This window comes from Mustela putorius, unplaced genomic scaffold (genome assembly GCF_011764305.1).
Source record: "Mustela putorius furo isolate JIRA1106 unplaced genomic scaffold, ASM1176430v1.1 tig00000873_pilon_pilon_pilon, whole genome shotgun sequence".
In the NCBI taxonomy this organism is placed as follows: domain Eukaryota; kingdom Metazoa; phylum Chordata; class Mammalia; order Carnivora; family Mustelidae; genus Mustela; species Mustela putorius.
Window position 1 is genome coordinate 1655521 of NW_025421504.1, and position 19378 is coordinate 1674898.

Genomic DNA, 19378 nt, shown 5'->3' on the forward strand with positions numbered 1-19378 from the left:
TTGTCCGCGTCCGTAGTGTGGGCGCTGCAGTGGCCACGCGAGCGGCCGCGGGAGCCCCCAGGGCGCGCATGCTCGGAAGGGCAGGGAAGGGGGGCGGCTCCCAGAGGCTGGGGCTGCAGGGGGGGACCCGGGAGAGACTGCGGGGCGAGGCGGGAGAGACTGCGGGGGGGCCCGGGAGGGGCTGCAGGGGGGGACCCGGGAGAGACTGCGGGGGGGTCCCGGGAGGGGCTGCGGGGGGGGGCGGGAGAGACTGCAGGGGGGGCCCGGGAGGGGCTGCAGGGGGGACGCCGCCAGGCCCCGCAGGGGTTTGCTCTGCCGGTGACCGCTGCAGGCCCCACGGGAGAGGAGACCGAACCGCAGCAGGTCAGGTGTCCAGACGCGGCTCTTAGGGCCTTGAGAAGAACAGACGCGGGTCCGCAGGGGCGTCCACAGCCTTTCCGGAAGCCTCGCGGCTGTGCCGGGCTGCGGTCGGGCCGCGGCGAGCCACCCGGCGGCCACGCGGCGGCGCTGCAGGACAGCCAGGCGGCCGGCCCCCCTGCGGAGTGTCCCCGCGCCCGCATGTCAGCACTCCAGCACCTGGCACCCAGCAGGCAGTGGCTTCTGGGGGTCCTTGCAGGAAAGGGGGTCCAAGAAGCCCGGGCTACAGTAGAGACCTTCCTGGACGGGGACTGCCCTGGGCCCCCCCCACCCCCGCTGGGAGAGGTCTGCCCTCTGTCCACTCATCACCGGTTCCTCCTTTGGAGATGATCGCCGCAGACACAGGTTCATCTACACCACTGTGAGGGGCGACGGGAAACCGGCGCAGAGGGACTGGTCGCCTGCCTGACCTGGAGCTGGACTCTGAGACCCTGGCCTCAGTGGGAGGAGGGATGGAGGGAGGGGTGGTGGCCTGCACAGGGGCGGGGGGCCGGATGGACATGTGTCTAGAAGCTGTGGCCTGCGGGGTGGAAGCAGGTGGTGGGTGGCCCCGGGCTGGCTTCTGAGTCCCTCTGGTCACGCTGCACCCGCGTGCTGCGGTCTCAGGCTCAGGGAGGGTGTCTGGGAGTGGGAGAGCCGAGAAGGGGCCTGTGCTGGGGTGGGGGCGGCATGGGTGCCGGCGCAGGGGCGCCGCTGGGCAGGGCTGTCCCGCAGCCGTGCCGCCGCAGGGGCTGCAAGGGCTGACAGGTCCAGAAGGGCCCTTGGGTGTCCCCTCACACACGGTGTCAGTGCCTCTCGGAGTGACCACAAGTGCCCGGTCCTTCTGAGACTGGGCCGTAGAAGCACGGGGGCCTTGTCCTGGCCTCCAGCTGGACGGCAGCCCCACAGAGGGAGCTCGGGTCCAGCCACTCACTCATGGCCGCTGGGCATCCTCACACCTGGGGCGCCCGTGGACCTGTGGTGAGTGGCCAAGCAGGGCTCTTGTGACGCACCGGGGACAGCAGGTGCGCTCCATGACCTGCCCCTGCACTCGGTGCTCAGAAGCGTCTCTGCTGCCCCCCAGGGCTCTTGGGCCTGTCCCCAGCTGGGCTCGAGGCAGCGGGGTCCCACGGGGCTTCCCGGTCCCCAAACTGCTTCCTCTAGAGCTGGCCATCTGCAAGCCTGGTGCAGGGGCTGCAGGCTTCGTGGCCCCCTGGCGCCTGCGTGTCCCCAGGTGCCAGCGTCACAGGCCCTGCATGTCCCTGCAGCCTCGCCCTCCCTCGGGACACACGCAGTGAGAGGAGCATCTATTTCCCGCAGGCGCAGCCCGGATTCAAACCCAGGCCGGCCCACAGACCCTTCAGGAGCCGTGCTCTCTCGCCTCTGGGTATTTTGTGCATTGAGGGGACGGTCACGTCACATACAGGTCACCATCTGAAAGTCAACAATTCAGTCATCTGGTGCTTCACAATGCCGTGGGACCACTACCTCTGTGCATTCTAGCACCTTCTCCTCACCCGGGAAAGCATCTGTGCCTGTTAAGCAGTCACTCTCCACCCCCTCCCCCCGCCCCTGGTGGCCCCGGTCTTTCTGTTTCTGTGGATTCCGACTCCAGATCTCTCATGAAAGAACAAGTACACGACACGTGGCCTTTGGTGTCGGTCCTGTCCCCGTCCGGCCACACTGTGGTGTCGGTCCTGTCCCCATCCGGCCACACTGTGGCAGGTGTTGGCACTGGCTTCTCAGAGCTTGGGCATCAATGCTCTGGTGCGGAGAGACCACGTTTTGTTTATTTGGACATCAGTGGAGCCGGGCTGTGTCCCCCGCTCGGCTGTGGTGACCAGCGCGACCAAGAACATTCCTGCGCGAGCCCCTGTGCGACCGCGTGTAAAGACCTTGGCACCACCCTTTGGATCACCGGAGCTATGCGTAGTGAGTTTCGAAACAGGGAACTACCAACACTTCAGGGTGTTTTCTGGCTATTTTCAGGGCCCCTTGCATTTCCGTGCGCATCTGAGGGTCGGTCTTCTCAGTTCTGCAAAAAGGCAACGGGGGTTTTCCTTTGGCTGAGATCGCCGGGGACTGTGGCCTTGGATGGCCATGGATGGCCACGGGGCCTCCGGGCCGGAGCGCACAGCCACAGTGGGCGGGGCTGGCTCTGCCTTCACGACAGGACGGGAAGCCCTTTTGGGGCTGCTCCTTTGTTGGGGCGTCATTTGCTTTCCCCCCAGTCTGGAAGGTTCTGATAATCAGCAAAAAAGAAAGAAAAACCCACGTGGGGTTCCCTCTTCCTTTGGTTTTAGCTGTTGCTGGCCTCTGCCCCCCTTTCCTGGGGAGCCCACGGTCCTGTGCATGGCTGGGGCTCCCTGGAGCTGGCTGGGGCCCCCGGAGGTGCCTGGTCTGAACCGCCCAGTTAGAAGAAAGTGGGGTTCAGAATGCATGATGGGGGATGGGCCGTCATGGTCCCCGTGGCCCCTCCCCTGCGGGGCCTCTGCCTCTGGACCCCCGTCCCCCTGCCCATGTACCAGGCTGTGCGGCCAAGCAGGCTGCTCACTGGTGCAGGTCGGTGGTCCTGGGGCCCTGGCAGGCGGGGGCCTTGGGGGCAGCCCTAACCAGGATGTTCGGGCTGGAGAGGTGGGGGGGGGGCGCGGCGCATGCCCTTGGTCCTGTCTTGGAGACATGAAGCCCACCCCTCACGGGAGGAAAGAAGGGGCTGTAACTGATTTCCAAGGGGCTTCTCTTGAAGAGGAGAGATCGGATCCGGGGACCAGCTGCGGGCCTGACACCAGCTGCCTCCTCAGCCCAGAGGCCGGCCACCTGCCAGGAGCCCCAGTTCTAGGAAGCCCGATGTCAAGCCCCGGCTAAAGACTCGGAGACTGCGTCCATCCGCGGGGCTGTCCCCGCTCGCTGGAATTGGCCGCGGCAAGGGCGCCCCAGCCCCGGGCCGTAACGAATCACCCCGCACTCTCCGCAGGGCCGCTCGTCCTGAGACCGGGACCGGCGCACGCGGGCTGCCCGCACCGTCCGCACGCCGTGTCCCCGCGGGCAAGCGGCGCCCGGCCGCGACACCAGAGAGCGCGCGTGTGCACCTGCCGTGCGCCGTGTGTGCGGGCGGCGCCCGGCGCGGACGGTCTGCGGACGCTCCGCAGGCGGCCCCGAGCCCACCGGACCCAGCTGCCCGGCGCGGTGGCTGCAGGTGGCCCAGCAGGACGACCCCACGACATGCCACTCCCCGAGGACGCTCCCGTCCCCTCCCCCAGGGCGCCGCGGCGAGGGGGACCGGGCCTGCGGGGGAGGGGAGGCGAGTCGCCTGGCGGGTCCCTGGCGCCGCCCCGTGGCCAAGCCCCGCCGCGCATCCATCTTTCCTTTGTACGGACACCGGGGTAGCGCTCAGGTCCTGGCGCCGGAAAATCCGATGTCGATGGGAAAATACCACTTGCTCTGCGGAAGCACGGACGTGGGAAGGCTGGGTTTCCTTCTCGCAGAAAGCAGTGTCACCCGGGTCAGGAACGCAGCGCTCAGACCCCCAGGTTTCCATGGCGACGGCCGCCCTCCCCCTGTGCGGTCCTGAGCCCAGCAGGTGATGCGCGGGGTCCAGGCTCTGCCCCGCGGAGGGAGGACCACCCCCAAGGGGGTGGGGGGGGGCAGGAGCGGGGCTGATGCCCCCCCCCCCAGGGCAGGACAGACGCTTTCCTTCCCATTCCCGTGGCCACCCACCTCCTCTTGGCAGAGGGTCCCCTGCATTTGCGCGCTCTGCTTGGCGGGGGTCTTTGCCCCAAAGCTTGCAGACAGCGGGAGCCATAGGCTGATTAAAGCCCCTTAAGGATGTCTGTGTCCTAGTCTGGAGGCCGTGACGCCAGGGCACAGGGGCCAAGGGAATGTTGTAGGTGGCCCTGAGGCCAAGAAGCTTCCTGTGACGTTGGGAGACTGTCCCCTAGGGTCCTTACAAGTGGAAGAGGATGCAGAGCACATCAGAGAGCCGGGGGTGCGGCAGACCCTGGAAGCCGGGAGAGGCAGGGAAATGCAGTGCCCTCTGGGCCCCTCCAGAGCGAGTGACGTTTGCGGTCCCGGCAGCCTGGCCGTGGTGGTCTACGGTGGCAGCCACGGGAGGTCAGCACAGGGGTGTCATCAGTCTGGGGAACCCACAGTGCTGTTCCCAAGCCCTGGCTCCGCCCCCGCCGCGCGAAGGGCCGCCAGGCCCCGCCCCGCCGCACGAAGGGCCCGCCCATGCCCCGCCCCGCCGCACGAAGGGCCCGCCCATGCCCCGCCCCGCCGCACGAAGGGCCCGCCCAGGCCCCGCCCCCAAGCCACGAGGCGCAGCCGGTCACCTCTGCACTTGTTTATTGTCATGAACAACTGTCGATGCTCTCACTCACTCCGCAATTCTCATTCGGTAAAATAAATAGAGATAAGCGAACCTTCAGGGCGTGCTCTGTGGAGCCCCGGTTAACTCCATGATTGGACTTTCGCGTCGGACCCGGGAAGCCCCTGTCGGTCCCGGGGCGGGCGGATCCGCGTCCGCACAGACGGCCCGGCTCGGCTCATCGGCCCGGAGTCCGCTGCTCCCGACCCAGCCGATGGCCGGGTGCCGGCGGCCGGGGAGCTCACGCGGACCCCGGCCCGGAGCCGGCTCCTGGGGTCCCCCAGGAGGGGGTCCCCCAGGCCGCCAAGGCCGGTGTTGCCCGTTCCCCGGGGACACAGCCCTGGCAGAGGCAGTGCGGGCCGCAGCTCGAGGGGACTCACATTCCCACGATTATGGCCTCGAAGTGGCAGAATTAGTTAAGCCAGCTCACTCCTCTATCGAATAATCTTGATTCCCAAGGAAAATGGAAAAAATGCTTTTCAGAATATCGTCATTGTGGTTTTGTTTTACAAGCGCTGTTTGTAATTGCTTAGCACATTCTCTGTTGTCCTTCCTGGGGCTACACCATCCCCGTGGCCCCAGGTCGTGCACGCACACGTGGAGACACACGCACACCTGTGTGCGGACATGCACAGACGCCGTGACTCATGCCCAAGCAGTCACCAAGAACCTTCTCTGCGTTACTCGCTGCAAGACACCAGTGAGTGGTGGCGCAGACGGGCCACTACTGACCCACACGTGCCCTTGCACTGTGCGCGTGTGTGAAGCCCGTGCAGAGAGGCCTCAGGACCGCACAAGTGTGCACTCGTGTGTGGGCTTGGGTGTGCAAACCATGGGCTCTGCATATGCGTGCACACCCGTGTGGGAGGCCACAGGCCTGGTGGCTGTCACCGCACCTGCCTGGGGAACAGCAGCACTCAAGAGAAGCGGGGCCAGTGGCCCAAGACGGTGGCCGAATGGCCAACGACCTGCCTCACCATCCAAAGCCACAGGCCCCTTCTGCTAGCGGGTCTGTGAGGAGAGGGGCCTGTGCCGGGAAGGTGGGCTGCGTGGCGGACGGGCACTGCCAGTCCTCACACCATCTGGCCACGAAGGCCCCTAGTGGGGCAAGGACTGGCAGTTGGCGAGGGGCCTTGGGCTGTTTCCTCGTACGCGCGCCGGCTCTGTCTCTTGAATGCCCCCGCCTCCCAGGGTGCTTGGAAATGCCCCCAGGAGCGCGTGCGCAGAAAACAGCCCCGGCTAGCTTGCAGCCAGGGGGAGGCAGCCCAAGCCGGCTCATGGCCAGGCAGCGGCCCAGAGACCCATGCTGAGCCCTAGCGCTCCCCCATTCGCCAGGGTGGCTGAGCCCTGGGGAGCTGGCTTCTGTCTCGGAGTTTTTGTGGAGCCAGTGCTCGGGTCCCTCGCAAAATAGAACGAGTGTGTCTCCCTCTTTAAAAATCTCAGAAGCAAAACAGGACGGGAAGGGTGCTGGGATGTCTGTGACTGTCCTTGGGCTGTCACACGGCAGGACTCCACCAGAGGCCCCTTCCCTGGGCTCCCGGGCGTGACAGTGACCACAGACGGACGGACAGACAGCGAGGGGCCTCCTGGAGCCCTCAGCAGCAGGTCAGGACCAGTGTTCAGGGCAGCGCGGCGGGTCCACTATGTACACGGAGGCCTGGCGGGGCGGGCGCCCGCTATCTGGCGCGCTTCTCCACCGAGTACACGGAGATGTAGTAGTCATTGCTGCCCACGGCCAGGTGAGGCTGCAGAGGAGAGCAGGGCGGGTGAGCGCGTGGGCAGGGGTGGGAGGTGGGGAGGCCACCGTGGGGCTTCCCCACCCCCACCGGGCCCTGGCTCTCAGCAGAGGCCCCGCACCTCATCACAAGGACATGGGGGCTCCCCACAGCTCCCTGCAGGGATTCGTCTGGGAGCCCCAGGCTGCATGGGGGCCTCTGGTGGAGCCCAGACACTTGGGGAGCGACCATGAGGGCTGGGCCACCCCTCCCTGGGAAGCACAGGCCGGGCAAGGGTGTCCCGGCAGCCTCCTCTGTGCTGGGCTTCTCCAGGGCTGGGATCAGGCCAGAGGCGACGGGTGACAGGAGAAGGGGGGCTGTCTCCTGTCTGCGCAGCCCAGGACTCCCTAGCTGACGGGGCGCCGGGCGCTGTTCCCGGAGGTGGCTTGGGGTGGCCCAGGACCGGACAAGATCTTGTTTCGTGCCGTTCTTGGACACGGGGAGGGAGAAGCCCAGGGCGCCCTCCCTGCCACCTGTGGGGTGGGCGAGGGCTGGCTGTAGCCCCCCTGCCCGCGGCTCCTGTGCCCCCCCAGCTCTCCCGAGCCCCCCGCAACCCCCTGCGGCCCCTCCGCCCAGGCGCGGGCAGGCACAGACCCAGTGCGGGTGGAAGGCCAGACAGCTGATGGCGCCGACGCGCTGGCCCATGAAGCCGTCGTAGTACTTGATGTGGCTGACCAGCTCCCCGCTCCCGCTGTAGACCGCCGTGAACTGGTTCATGGAGCCGCTGTGCACAGGGGGTCGGGGTGAGCCGGCTGCCGGCCCAGGGATGAAGCATGGGGGGGGGTGGGGGCAGCTCAGCACAGGGGGGAGGCAGGCGCGTCCTCTCACCGGGGCACCGTCCGGGACACAGGGCTGACCTGCCCGCCCAACAGCCACCCGCCGTCCCGCAGCGACGTGGCTCCGGAGAGCTCCCGCTCCCAGGCAGGGGGTAGTGCCTGCTGGTCACGTGGACACCCGGGGCTGACTTCGGGTGCTCTGAGATGGTCGGGGCAGCCAAGGCCCCTCATTTTCTCTTAGGGGCGGCACCTACCAGGCGATCAGGTTTGCTTGGGGGTGGATGTCGAGGGCCGTGAGCCCCTTCACGATCTGAAGGACATTCACAGACTCGGGCATCCGAGGGTCGAAGAAGCGTACGTCCCCGTTGACGCTGCCAGGAAAGGGGCGCTGCTGGGGAGGCTGGGGCAGGCCGGGCCCCGAGGGCTGGCCTCACGAGGTCAGGGGCCCAGGTGCGCAGGCACTCCTCAAGGCCAAGGCCCGCCCCCGAGTGACCAGCGTGGGGAGGAGCCCGCCCCACCGGCCGCTGCGACCAGGCCCGCCACCGAGCCCCCCCAGCCTCCTCCCCAGAGCCAGGAAAGGCCCTGCCTCCACGGTGTGAGGCGGCAGCAAGCAGAGGCCCGGGGGCGGGGGGACGTGAGTTATTGGTTTCATTTGCAGCCCCGGAGACGAGAGTCTGTGCAGCTGGGCTGCGGGTACAGGATGGGAGGGCGGCGGGCGGCCGGGCGGCCGGGAGGCCGCGAGTCGCCCCTGGAGGCCATCTTTCGTCCTTGGTCCCTGGCGGGTGTCGCTCTAAGAGCTATGTTCTGTTTTTATGCTACAAACAAGAGACAGAGCATCTCTGAAGAAACGGTGGCTCTGTGACGGTCACTAACATCGGCTGTCCCTTTAACGGGCAAGTAAGCACTCGCCACTCTCAGTGCGGGGTTTACCGAGCGGGAGAAATGGATTTACGGGCAGACGACCGCCCCACGCAGTGGGCCCGCAGGAAGGGGCTGGAAGACGCCCGCCCCCTCCCGCGCACACCCTGCAGCGCCACCGAGCCAGCTGCCGTGAGGCTCTCCGACGGGGGGACCGACGTGTCCCTGCCCTCCCACAGGCCCTGACCTTTCTGGCCAGTCCCCAAGCGCAGGTTAATCACTGCCCGGAAATGCCATCCTTCCCGGCTGTTTAAATACCAAAGACATATTTTAAATGGAGGAGAAAATAATGTTCTTACAGCAAAATGTCTCATAAATATTCTCAGTACCTCACGCTCATGATGTGGCCCTCGGGGTGCTTCTGGAGGTAGGCCTTCACCACCCAGGCTGTGTGTTCCCGGTACGTCATGACGCGGCTGCGGGGGGTGGGGTGGGGAAGGACCGGGTCAGAGCCTGGACAGCGGCCTGGGCGGGGGAGGGGACAGCGGGCCGGCCAGCTGCAGGGGACTGGACAGCGGGCTGCCTGAGCGGGGGTGGGGGACAGCGGGCCGGCCGCTGGCACACACAGCACCGGACAGGAGCTAAGAAGCTGAGGGTGCGACTTCATTTTGAGTATTTATTTAAGGCCCTCAGGGTCTGCTCTCTCGGGGGGGCCAGTGGCCTCCACCCACCCTTCGCCGTCATGTCGGGAGCACGGCAGAGCCGCCCCAGAGCCCCTGGACAGGGCCTTGCACCGTGCAGCTCCCAGCCCACGACACTAAGGGTCAGGAGTGAGAACCCCAGCCAAGGGGCGGCTGAAGCAGAGACCCCTGGCACGGAGGATGTGCCGCACACAGCAAGCCATGAGTCCTAGCTGGGGTGAGTGGGTGCCCGTGTCGCTGCCCTCAGCACCTGGGGACCCCAGCCGTACCCTCAGGGCCGCTCCATGACCCTCGGCTCTTTCTGGGCAATCTGGGACTTCACTGCCTGCTCAGGGTAGCCAAGAGGACATCTTAATGGAGAGAAAACTCACCCTTTCAAAGCGCGCCACGAGTGGGTTTCCGTGTGCTCATGGCCAGCCCAGAAGGAAACCCCACTCCCCACACACGATGGCGGCTTTCTGGGGGTGCTGCCTGTTCTCAGAGAACCTGCAGGGCGTGTGCGGGCCCAGCCAGCACCGGTCCAGCCTCGGGTCTGTCCTGGGAGACCCACTGGACGTCAGGCCCAGCACCAGGGCCTCGCAGACAACAGTTCGTCCCATGGGCTTCCTTCAGCTCCAGTCTGACACCTGCCCGCTTGCCCCTTCCTCACCCCTGAAGGCCAGGCCACCCCGTGGCCAGAGACGACACTATCATGTATCAGCCGTGGGGCCCGGGTGAGTGACCGCCGGCCGGACCCAAGCACCTCACCTGCCCAAAGGTAACAGCACTCGCCCCCCAGTGCCCAGCTCCACCTGGCCCCCAGAGCCCGGAACAGGCACAACATGCATGTCACTCAGCCCAGTGCAGGGCCCAGGCGGGGACTCCCAGACACTGTCCTCTTGGCTGTCTACCACGCACAGGAGGGAGACTGAGCTCAGAGAGGGTGGTATCTTGCCAGGCTCCCTGCCCGGCTGGTTTTCCCCCTCCACGTGCCGTGGAAATGTGGCCTTGGTTGGGGGCGGTGCCCGGTGGGCTTCAGAAGGCTCACTCTGGGCCCAGAGACTTGGCAGCGACATGAGTACCTTGTCTGGAGGGTGCTGGGGTGGGGGGGGGCAGATTACCATTCGCTGAGCGCCATCCTCCGGTCGTAGACGCGGATGGAGCCATCGCCGAGGCCAGCCACAATGAGGGAGCGGTGCGAGTCACAGGACAGGCTTGTCACACAGCTGTCAGCGCCCGTGGGGATGTCCTGGGTGTGGACACAGGGACTGTGGTGAGGGCCCCCAGCAGTGGCCGGTCACGCCATCACCCCGGCAGGGGAGCCCTGCCTTCTGCACCAGAGAAGGCTTGGAAGGCCCAGGGAGCCTGAGGGGCCCACAGGGGACCCGAGTGAGTCAGGCCACACCCACCCAAGAGCCAGTTCCTCGTCCCCAGGGCTGCAGCCAGTGCACGACTCTGGGAACCTGCTTTTGGTACCAATTAAACTTTCCAGGGTCTCCCTGTTTCCCAAAAGGAAGACAAAACACATCCCGGTAGGAACGGATCCTCCTAATTAGTTCAGGAGAGGGTCTAGGGAGCTCTGCCTCTGTAAACTGCTTCCTTGCCACTCCTGCTGGGGCAGGAGATGCAGGGGTGAGGAATGCCGGGTAGGAGGGCGCAGGGGACTATCAGGGGCCACAAGAAGGAAAGCACTTTCCCCTCATCAGGGCTTCGCTGCTATCGGGCGCCTGGGGAAGAAATCCCACACGTGTGGCTCCTGGTCTGTTGAAGAGGCATCAGGAAGAGGGCGGCAGCCGCACCTCTGGGACCACATGGCCTGCTCCGAGGCTTGCAGGGGGCCGGGGGCCAGGGACGAGCCCTGGGCAGCCGAGCTGAAGACAAGAGCCGCGGGCACGGGCTCCCGAGTAGGGGCTGCCGGCATCAGGTGTCCACACTGCACTGGAGGGCAGCAGGGACTGGCCAGCTCCGGGGCCCAGAAAGGACACGTGACAAAGGCCGACTGTGCCGTTGCAGGACCTGAGCACAGGGCAGAGGGAGGTCGCCTCTGCTCAGGCTGTGGCAGCTCGGACAACTGTGTCCCGGCCTCAAGTCGGCTCCCCATCCCCAACCCTTCCCGTTCGACCTGGGCCCGTCCTCCTCCGCTGGGTGCCTGTGTGACTGGGGGCTTGGTGGGAGGCCCCGGGCCGGGCCGGGAGGCCAGGAAGGCGGAGCTCCTGGGCCTCAAGCCACAGCCAGCACCACCACCCAAAACCCCGGTGGTCCCCAGCTCACTGCAGCCCTACGACCCCTTCCAGGATGGCTCTGTCAAAACCAATTCTGTCCTTGTTCTGCTGATTAAAACTGGAAATAAAAGATGCTTTAAGAAGCATGCAAATAATTCACCATTCCAATTTAAAATGTGCTCACTCTGCTGCTTCCTGATATTCCCTCATTTGCATGGATAAAATATGTTTGGAAATGATTAGGATTAGCATAGGCTTAATCACGCTGTAATACAGGGTCAAAGTGTCGTGATAAATGGGCCGTGAGAGGTCATTAGCGCCGGACGGCGTGAAGGCCCACAACCCCCACTCTCACTTCTCCGGGACAGGGGCCTGTCTGGGGGGGCAGCAGAGTCGGGAGGCCGGGCGGGGCCGCGGTTACCTGCACCTTCATCTCCCGGTCCGTGTCCCAGATCCGGACGATCCGCACGTCCCCTGAGCTCATGAGGAGGCCGGTCTCCTGCTCCCAGTCCACCACCATACCGGCTCCTGGACAGACACACACCATTTTGCCGTCAACTCGGGACCCTGTCCCGGGCAGCCACTCAGCACCACGGAGTGCCATGCGACCCCAGCCACGGCCCGGTCCCCAACCCCACGGGAGCTCCAGGTTCGCTGTCTGGGTTGGGCAGCAGACTGGGGTCCCTGGATCCCCGCCCCGCCCAGTTTTCTGCTGCTGGGACAGCGCCGTCCTAGGACTGTCGGTTCAAAATGCCCATTGTCCTGGGCACAGTGGGCAGCTGTGCAACTTCACAGCGGGGACGGCGACACTGCTCTCGGCCACGTCAAGACTTGAGCACGCGGTTTCTCGGGGCTGCGCAGGAGCTCTGCAGAGGCCGAGGAGAGCCCGCCGGGCATGAGGCCCACGCAGGGCCGCATGGGGTGACTGCAGCGTTCCTAAAGGCAGCACGACAGCCTCACGGACGGTCTAGTCAAGCCAGTCTATAGATATCCAGGGGAGGTCCCGTACCCACCACCCAGATCAAACAGCAGCTGGCGCTTCCCTCCTTTCGTTCTTTTGAAAGGAAGCAAGACTTCAGACCCGTGAGAAAAGCCTCACTTGCCTGCTCTGATCCCGGCTGGACCGTCCCCAGGCTGCAGGCACCTTCCCATGCTGGGCTGTGCGCGTCCCCCACCCACGCGCCCCTGTCCACGCACCAGGATGGTTTCCGCCGATGCCCCCAATTTTATACGGGGCGTGTTTTCTAGGAACCGCATTCCCCTTCCAGGCCACACGGTGCCGACTCCTCCTGCCCCACAGGCTGGGGTCCGGTGGACCAGTTAGCACTTATCCGTTCCCTGACTCCACACCCCGTGGCCGGAGCGGCAACGTCTTCTCGAGGCCCGAGCACACTTGTGGCGGGGTCAGGGTCCCCAGGCAAGGCGGCACCTGCAGCCGCGGCAGAGACCCCCGCAGTGGGCTCCCCCAGACCCCGCGGCTGCTGGTGCTCCCGCTCTTCTTCCTCCACTGATGCGTGTGCTGTGACCTGCACTGTGCCACCAAGATCTCTCCTGTTCTGTCACTCACGTGATGACCTCATTTGTATATTTCTTTGGTCACACTTGCCAAGCTCATTTCTGCTGCTCTGCGGCCCCCGCGGCCCTGGGCATCCTGTTCTCCAGGCCTCTCAGGCCAGACCCCATAACGCCTTGTTCCCTTCTACTTCGTTCTTTTTGGGCGGCGGATCGCCCTCCAGGCCCCGATCTCCCTTCCGAACCCCGGGCTACCCCCTAGGTGACCCCAGGAGCAGTGCCGGGCCCTGGAGAGTCATCTAAGTGTGGACAACTCGGCCCAGATGTGGAGGTCTTCCTCTGCAGGGAGGCACTGAACCTGTGGGCACAGGGTTTCCTTCTGGTGCATGAGAATGTTCTGGAACATTCTTATGCAGATGGGTGGGGGTCTTCCTGACCAAATAGTCACCTCCTGGATGTGGACACAGGGCCCCTGGGGCGGTCCCTATGGGCTGCTCCGTGCCAGGACACGATCTCCCCCACGCCAGGGGGCCACACCGAGCCTGCAGACATGGCCAGCGGTGGGGAAGGGCAGACAAGAGGGGGCAGGGTGTTCACAATGTCGGGGGTGACTGTGCAGGAAGCTCTCTGAGGGAGGGAGGGAGGCGGGTGGGTACTGAGGGACCCCGTCCTGGGGTAAGGAGTGTCTGAAGCCCCACTGTTCCCGACCCCATGTTTCCCGGGGCTTGACGTATTTGCTAACATTGAGGACGGACAGCATGAATTCTGACCTGGGCCCTTTGGTGGCTCCTGTCAATCCTGGGCCCCTCAGCACATCACCTCTGGAGTCAGGACCCGAGAGCAGTGGCGGGCAGGCGGCCCACGGCATCACTCAAAGCGGCAGCCCATCGGGAACCAGCTGAGGGACCCCGGGAGTGGTCCTGGGCCGGCCCTGCTGGCTTGCCCGGGCGGCTGCCCCAGCCCATGTCCCAGGGGCCAGTCCCTCCACGGGCTAGGGAGGGAGACAGACCCCGTGCCTCTGTGAGGTTCTGTCAGACGCAGCAGAGAAGCAGCAGACGTGCCGAGGGATGGACGGCCTGGCACCACGGGGCAGGGACACGCACACAGCCGGGCGGCACACAGCTTCGTATGGTGGGAGACGGACAAACCTCCTCTATGGGGACACACCGGGCTCAAACGGAAGCTTGTTCAAGGCCCCGAAGACCCAAGTCTAAAGGGGGCTGAAAGGTCAGGTGTGACCCAGGAGAACAATGAAGCTGGACAGGCACGAGTTGGTCACATGGGGGTAGTTACATCCGCCGGTCTGTGTCCAGCTGGCCTTGGGAAAACCTACACGTCCTCCGGCTCCAGGCCAAGGAGAGGCCCAGGTTTCCTGCAGTGGCTCCCGTCTTAAGAAGCGTTCTTTGTAATGTGTAAAACTCCAAGTCATCTGCTTGGTACAGACTCTGTGAGGGTCTTTTAAAGAACACGGCGGACTCCCAAGTCCAAAGTGCTGTGGTCAGAGTGCAGACCCCAGACGTCAGCCTGTAGGCCATGGCCTTGGGGGAGCAGCGGACAGGAGCGGGGGTGCCAGTGACAGAGCTGGGACAGGCTGCTGACAAGGCTTTCTCCTGGCGGGGACGTGTGTATCGTCCCAGGCGGCCGCGGAGCACGTGGGCCCCCCGAGGTGTGGACGTGTGGGGTGGCCGCCGTGGCAGACAGCACACCCTGTGCGTTCAGACGTCCCTCGCAGGCCATCTGGTGTCGGCGTCAGCCCCGCCGGGGACTTAAGAGTCGGGCAGTCAGTGAGTGTGGAGGCCAGAGGGCATCAGGACGATTGTGTCCATGTCTTGGTCCCACAGTCTGGGGTCATGGGGACAAGTGGAGAGGGGACGCAGCGGCCCTGCGCCGGGGGGTGAGCCATGCGGGCCTGCTCCGGTTTGCTCTGGGCGGCCAACCTAGGCCCCAGCGAAGGGGCGGGGGGGCAGCCTCCTTCCTGTGGCATTTTCCTGATGGGAGCCCGCCCGGGCCCGGGCCGGCTCTGACGCTCTTGTTCTGACTTCATCACCACTCTGAGGACGCTCTTGGGCACAGGGAGCTGGGTGCGGGCACCCCCGGCCTCGGTGCCTCCATCCGGTGCAGCGCCTCTGGGAGCGAGTCCGCTCCCACCATGAGCAGCGGGAGCGAAGCATGCACGAGCTCTGGCTCCTTGTGAGCTCCGGACTCCGGGACGCCAAGCCCGTTCCGGCTGAAAGTAGCAAGTGCTGTGGTCAGAGGACCAGAAGCCGTCCATGTACTGCGTACTGCAGCCAGCTGGGTCCTCCTGTGTCCCGTGCATTGGTCTAGGGACGAATGGGACCCCAGATAGGACGCACAAGGGCCCGAAACGTCGTGAGAGCCATATTTTCTGACCCTGTGACCCTGAGACACACCGCCTGGACGTGGAGCCTCCGGTGCCAGGAAGGCGGCTGTCCCTCATCAACGCCGGCTTCCTGATCTGGAACACAGGCACGTGGTGGTCCTGCTCCAGATGAGGCCACAGTGGGCATGGACGGCAGAGCTCAAGCCCCAGAGTCTTCTGCATGGGGTACTTCTACACGGGCATCTAGGAACCCTCAAGCAACAGGCAGAGGTCATCCCCTCGGGCCCCAGGGTCTCTCGGCCAGCTGGTGGGGTGCGTCCCCTCCCGGGGCTGGTGCTGGCTCTGCGTACAGCCTCAGGGAGGTTTTTTAAAAAGTTGAGGACTTGGGGCACCTGGGTGGCTCAGTGGGTTAAAGCCTCTGCCTTCGGCTCGGGTCATGATCTCAGGGTCCTGGGATCGAGCTCCCGCATCGGCTCTCTGCTCAACGGGGAACCTGCTTCCCCCTCTCTCTCTGCCTGCCTCTGTGCCTACTTGTGATCTCTGTCAAATAAATAAATAAAATCTAAAAAAAAAAAAAAGCTGAGGATTCCTGCCAGCCCGGCAACTACAATACCCCAGAGCACACGCGACCACCTTCCACGTTCCTGGGATGGCTGACCCCCCCCTTCCACGGTGGGGCGGGGTGGGCACTCCCCCAAGATGCAGACCCCTAATCTTGCCTGACTTTACCCTGGGTCCAGGCCTGGACGCACCACCCAATCTCGAACCTGGCCAGAGGGGACTTCTTCCTCACGACGTAGATCCGTGCGGCAGAGATGGGTTCGGGTGCCTGGGACATGCAGCTCTGAGACCCCAGAGCTTCCCGGCCCAGTAGACGGTGGAAAGGGACAAACGCGTTAACCGTCTGGATCTCTGTAACACCGCGGCCAGTCCAGACCGCCCGCCGAGGACCCTGTCCTGTGGACTGAACCTGGGGACCTGCCGCCCTCAACCTGAGGCAGACCCAGGGGAGCTGTAGTTCTGGAACTGAGACGGAGGGGCCTGTCCCCTGGCGCAGGGGGGAATCGCGGGCCTGTGTCCAGGTGTCCCCATTCTCTCTTGCGGGACGTCGATGCTGAGCCTTCCCGTGGCGTCCGGCCTGTGAATGCCTGCACCGCGCAACCTCCAGTCTGCGTCCTGCCCACTCCGGATTCTAGATCAGCCGCACTGCTGGAGGAACCGGAGCCGCCATCAGCTCCTGCTCTGGCACCCACGGAGCACAGGCTGGCCGGCGGCTCCAGGAGCGCCCAGCTCAAGGCGTCTCTGCCGGGGCCATCATGGCTCTCCCATGGCCCTCAGCCGGCTTCCGAGCTGCTCCGGCTGATGAATATTAACGCCAAAGGCCCAAGGCTGATGTCGCCGTTCACACCCCCCAGGCGGGACGATGTGTTCTTGGCTCTCGGGGGTGCCGAGGTGCAGAAGGGCCCTAGCTTTGTCCCGTCCTGGGTTCTGTCCACAGCAGCAACCCCAACGAACCCCCAAGCAGCTGAAACGGCTAAACCAGGCGCCGTCCGGCCTCTTGCCTTCCCCAGCTCCATCCATGGAAGGTGGTCCTCTGGCTTTTCTCTAGGTTTCCAGAGACGGTGACCCTGTCGTTTCTCCTTCCGGAAGAGCAGAAGCCTGTCTCCTGTCGGCTGGTGCTTCCTCTCCGGAGCCTTCACGCAGGCACTGAGCTCCCAGAATGGTTCACAGGACGCTGAACTGTGAGTCTGAGATCTGAAGGCCCCTCTCGCTCTCAGCTCCTCGACCCCTCGCTGTGGCGGCTCAGGGGCCCCCAGACCCACGGCCTCGTCTGCCCCCTGCGGAGAATGCCACCAGCTCCTGCGAAGGGCTGTGGGACAGAGGCCAGGATGAAGGCTCTCCGAGCTTAGACCTGACCCCGTGAGTCACAGGTCCGGGTCGCATGTGTGTCTGGGTCTGTGAGCCCCGTCCCTTCATGAGGTTACCCACAGGTGGACATTACGAGAGAAAAGCGACGGTCACTTGGGATCGTTCAGGTTTCCCGTTTGCTAACCTGGCTCAACAGCTCTGTGTCCACGGCCAGTTGCATGTGGGAGTTCTGCTGGCTGTGAAGCTTATATATGGGTTTTTCAGGTGGAGACAGATGCTATAAGAAACTTTGGATTAAATTCTGAAAAAAATGATTTTTCAAAAGTTTAGGTAGAAAAAACAATCTCGATCTGGAACGACTTCTCTGCTCTCATGAAACCGAAATGCTCTTCTTGGTGTCCAGCTTGCAGACCTGGGCCGTCCAATGGGTCTGGGGGTCCAGAAGGCGGTAGTGTCCACACCCTGCCTCCAGGGGGTGCTGTCGGGTCACCCTCCGTCCTGACCGAGGCCGGCTGAGGGCAGTCTGCAGAGCACAGTCGAAAGCTGCAGGAGCCCCCAGGAAGGCAGCGCAGCAGAGGGGAGGGATAAGGTCCTGAGCCCACGGGAGGCAAGTCCCCATGTTTGGGATAAAGGGGCCCAGGAGGTGCAACCACGAGGCCTCAGACCCGAGGGAGCTTCATCTCGACAGCTTTCCTTCCAACTTCTCAGCGCCTTCCACAGCTACCTGACTCGTCCTGTAACCTCTGCGTGCCGCTGCCTGATACTCTTTTAGACGGGAGGGGACGGTGTGCATGGGACAGATATGCAGAGTCACAGCCTAACCACCTGACGGCCCCAAAGAGCTCTATGGGCGTGAGAACAAATGCCACCAATGCAGGAGAGTGGCCAGGCGGGATCCCACCCGCCACCAGGGTGGTCTCAGGGAAGAGAGAAGGCACTCCTGTCTCTGCTTAGGGCGGTCGAGACACACTGAGGCCTCTCAGGCCAGACCTCCGAGGACACAGGGATCACGGGTTTCACATGGGGCTAGTCAGCAGTCACGCAACCCCAAAGGGCAGGAAGAACACTCAAATCAAAAGAAGCAGGGGAGGGGGCAGGTGGGGGCGGCCCGGGTCACAGGGTGCCACGGTCCCAACCGCAGGGACTGACCTCGCCCAAAATGGACCCGACAGATGAAGAAACTCAATTACCAGGGTTTTTGGAAATCGGAAGGGGCTCTGGCACATCGTGAAACCCAACCACACGTGCCACTAGAACTTCCAAGTGCTGGAGCGCTCGTCAGTGCTGCCGCGAAGTCCACTGCGGCCGGTCCCGGGGGCCTCCGAGGGCGAAGGCGCCGTCGGCTCGGGCGGCTCGGGGCCAGAAGGGCATGGGACCGGTGTGGCCAGTGCAGGAGCTGCCCGGCAGCTACACCAGCATGGGGACGGGGGCGGAGGAGCCCTGAGAGGGGCCCACCTGGGTTCTACCTCAGGACATGCGCACGCGGGTGGGTGTCTGTGTGCACGTGCGTGTGCCCAAGGGTGTGCGTGTGCGCACACGTCAGCCAGAGGGACCTCAAGCTGAGGGCACACGGACCCTGCTCCCGGTTCCCCTGCCTCCCGTGAGAAACGGCGCCTCCTCCTCTCAGACCGCGGATTCCGACCTCCAGCGAGCGGTCAGAGTGGATTCGGCCAAGGGGTGAGAGCCTTCCCAGCCGGCGGCGCTCTAGCCACCTGGTCACCCCGAGTTCCCTGGGGGCGTTCTCCGAGGATGTTCTCGGGGACGCGCTTCACGGCTGGTGGACGCGGTAGGCTGCCGCGTCTCCGCAGACAGCTTGCAGGCCCGGCTGGAGCCCCGTGTGGGGCAGGTGGCTTCGAGCACCTGCGTGGGTGACCTGGAGCGGGGAAGGTCCCCCAGACCACGGCCAGCACTCAGAAGGGTCCTGACTCGTGCTGCGGCGCGTGCCCCAGACGTTGAAGAGCAGCGGCCATGGAAGTGGCTCGTGGTGGCCTCGCTCCGTGTCTCTTTACGTGTCTCCCTAGGGTTGCAGCCCAGACTTCGGCTGGCTGTCATGTCAGAGGCCAGGACTGGTTCTGGGCCGGGCAGGGGAAGGAAGCCAGCGGCTGACAGGCACCAGGTGACCAGCGGTTGGCACAAGGGCCGGAATGCCACCAGATGTGACTCTTGGCTACAGAGCTTAGATCCCGAGATGGGGGTCCCCGTCAGGGTGGCTGTGGCCAGGAGCACCTGGGCCCGTCCTGTCTTGACCTGTAGAGCAGCTGTCCCCCTGGGCTTCCCGCCCCTCTCATCCTTCCGGTGTCTCAGGAAGAGCAAAGGAAATAACCATTTGCTAAGCCCATGGCTGCCTGGCTACAAGGCAGAGGCCGGGACCAAACCGCGGCTCTGTAGCCGAGGAGAATCGGGGCGCCCCCCCGGCCCCTCCCCCGACCTACCGATAGAGACCAGGAGGCAAGACCCTTGTTGCTCTCCTGGGGAGGTTTCTGGAAACCTGGGGGAGGGGGCGGGACCAGTAGGACATGCACGTGGACGCCTGTGGAACCAACTAGCAAGTCAGGCCTGCGGTGGACAGCTGGGGCCAGGAGAGGC

The 19378-nt window shown here is 64.7% G+C and overlaps 1 protein-coding gene across 4 annotated transcripts in view; it reads right to left on the bottom strand.

Moving 5' to 3' along the window:
* Positions 1 to 4720: 4720 nt before the first annotated feature.
* The window catches only part of RPTOR (regulatory associated protein of MTOR complex 1), a 307301-nt gene continuing 292643 nt past the window's right edge, over positions 4721 to 19378 (bottom strand). For 2 of the 4 annotated variants that reach the window (XM_045085733.1, XM_045085736.1), the window contains 6 exons: positions 11492 to 11598; positions 9970 to 10097; positions 8558 to 8644; positions 7565 to 7681; positions 7129 to 7258; positions 4721 to 6504 (listed from right to left, as the gene is read on the bottom strand). In XM_045085733.1, the coding sequence (XP_044941668.1) occupies positions 6436 to 6504; positions 7129 to 7258; positions 7565 to 7681; positions 8558 to 8644; positions 9970 to 10097; positions 11492 to 11598 (638 nt within the window). In that variant the 3' untranslated portion in view covers positions 4721 to 6435. The other 2 variants (XM_045085735.1, XM_045085734.1) reach the window with 2 other exon arrangements.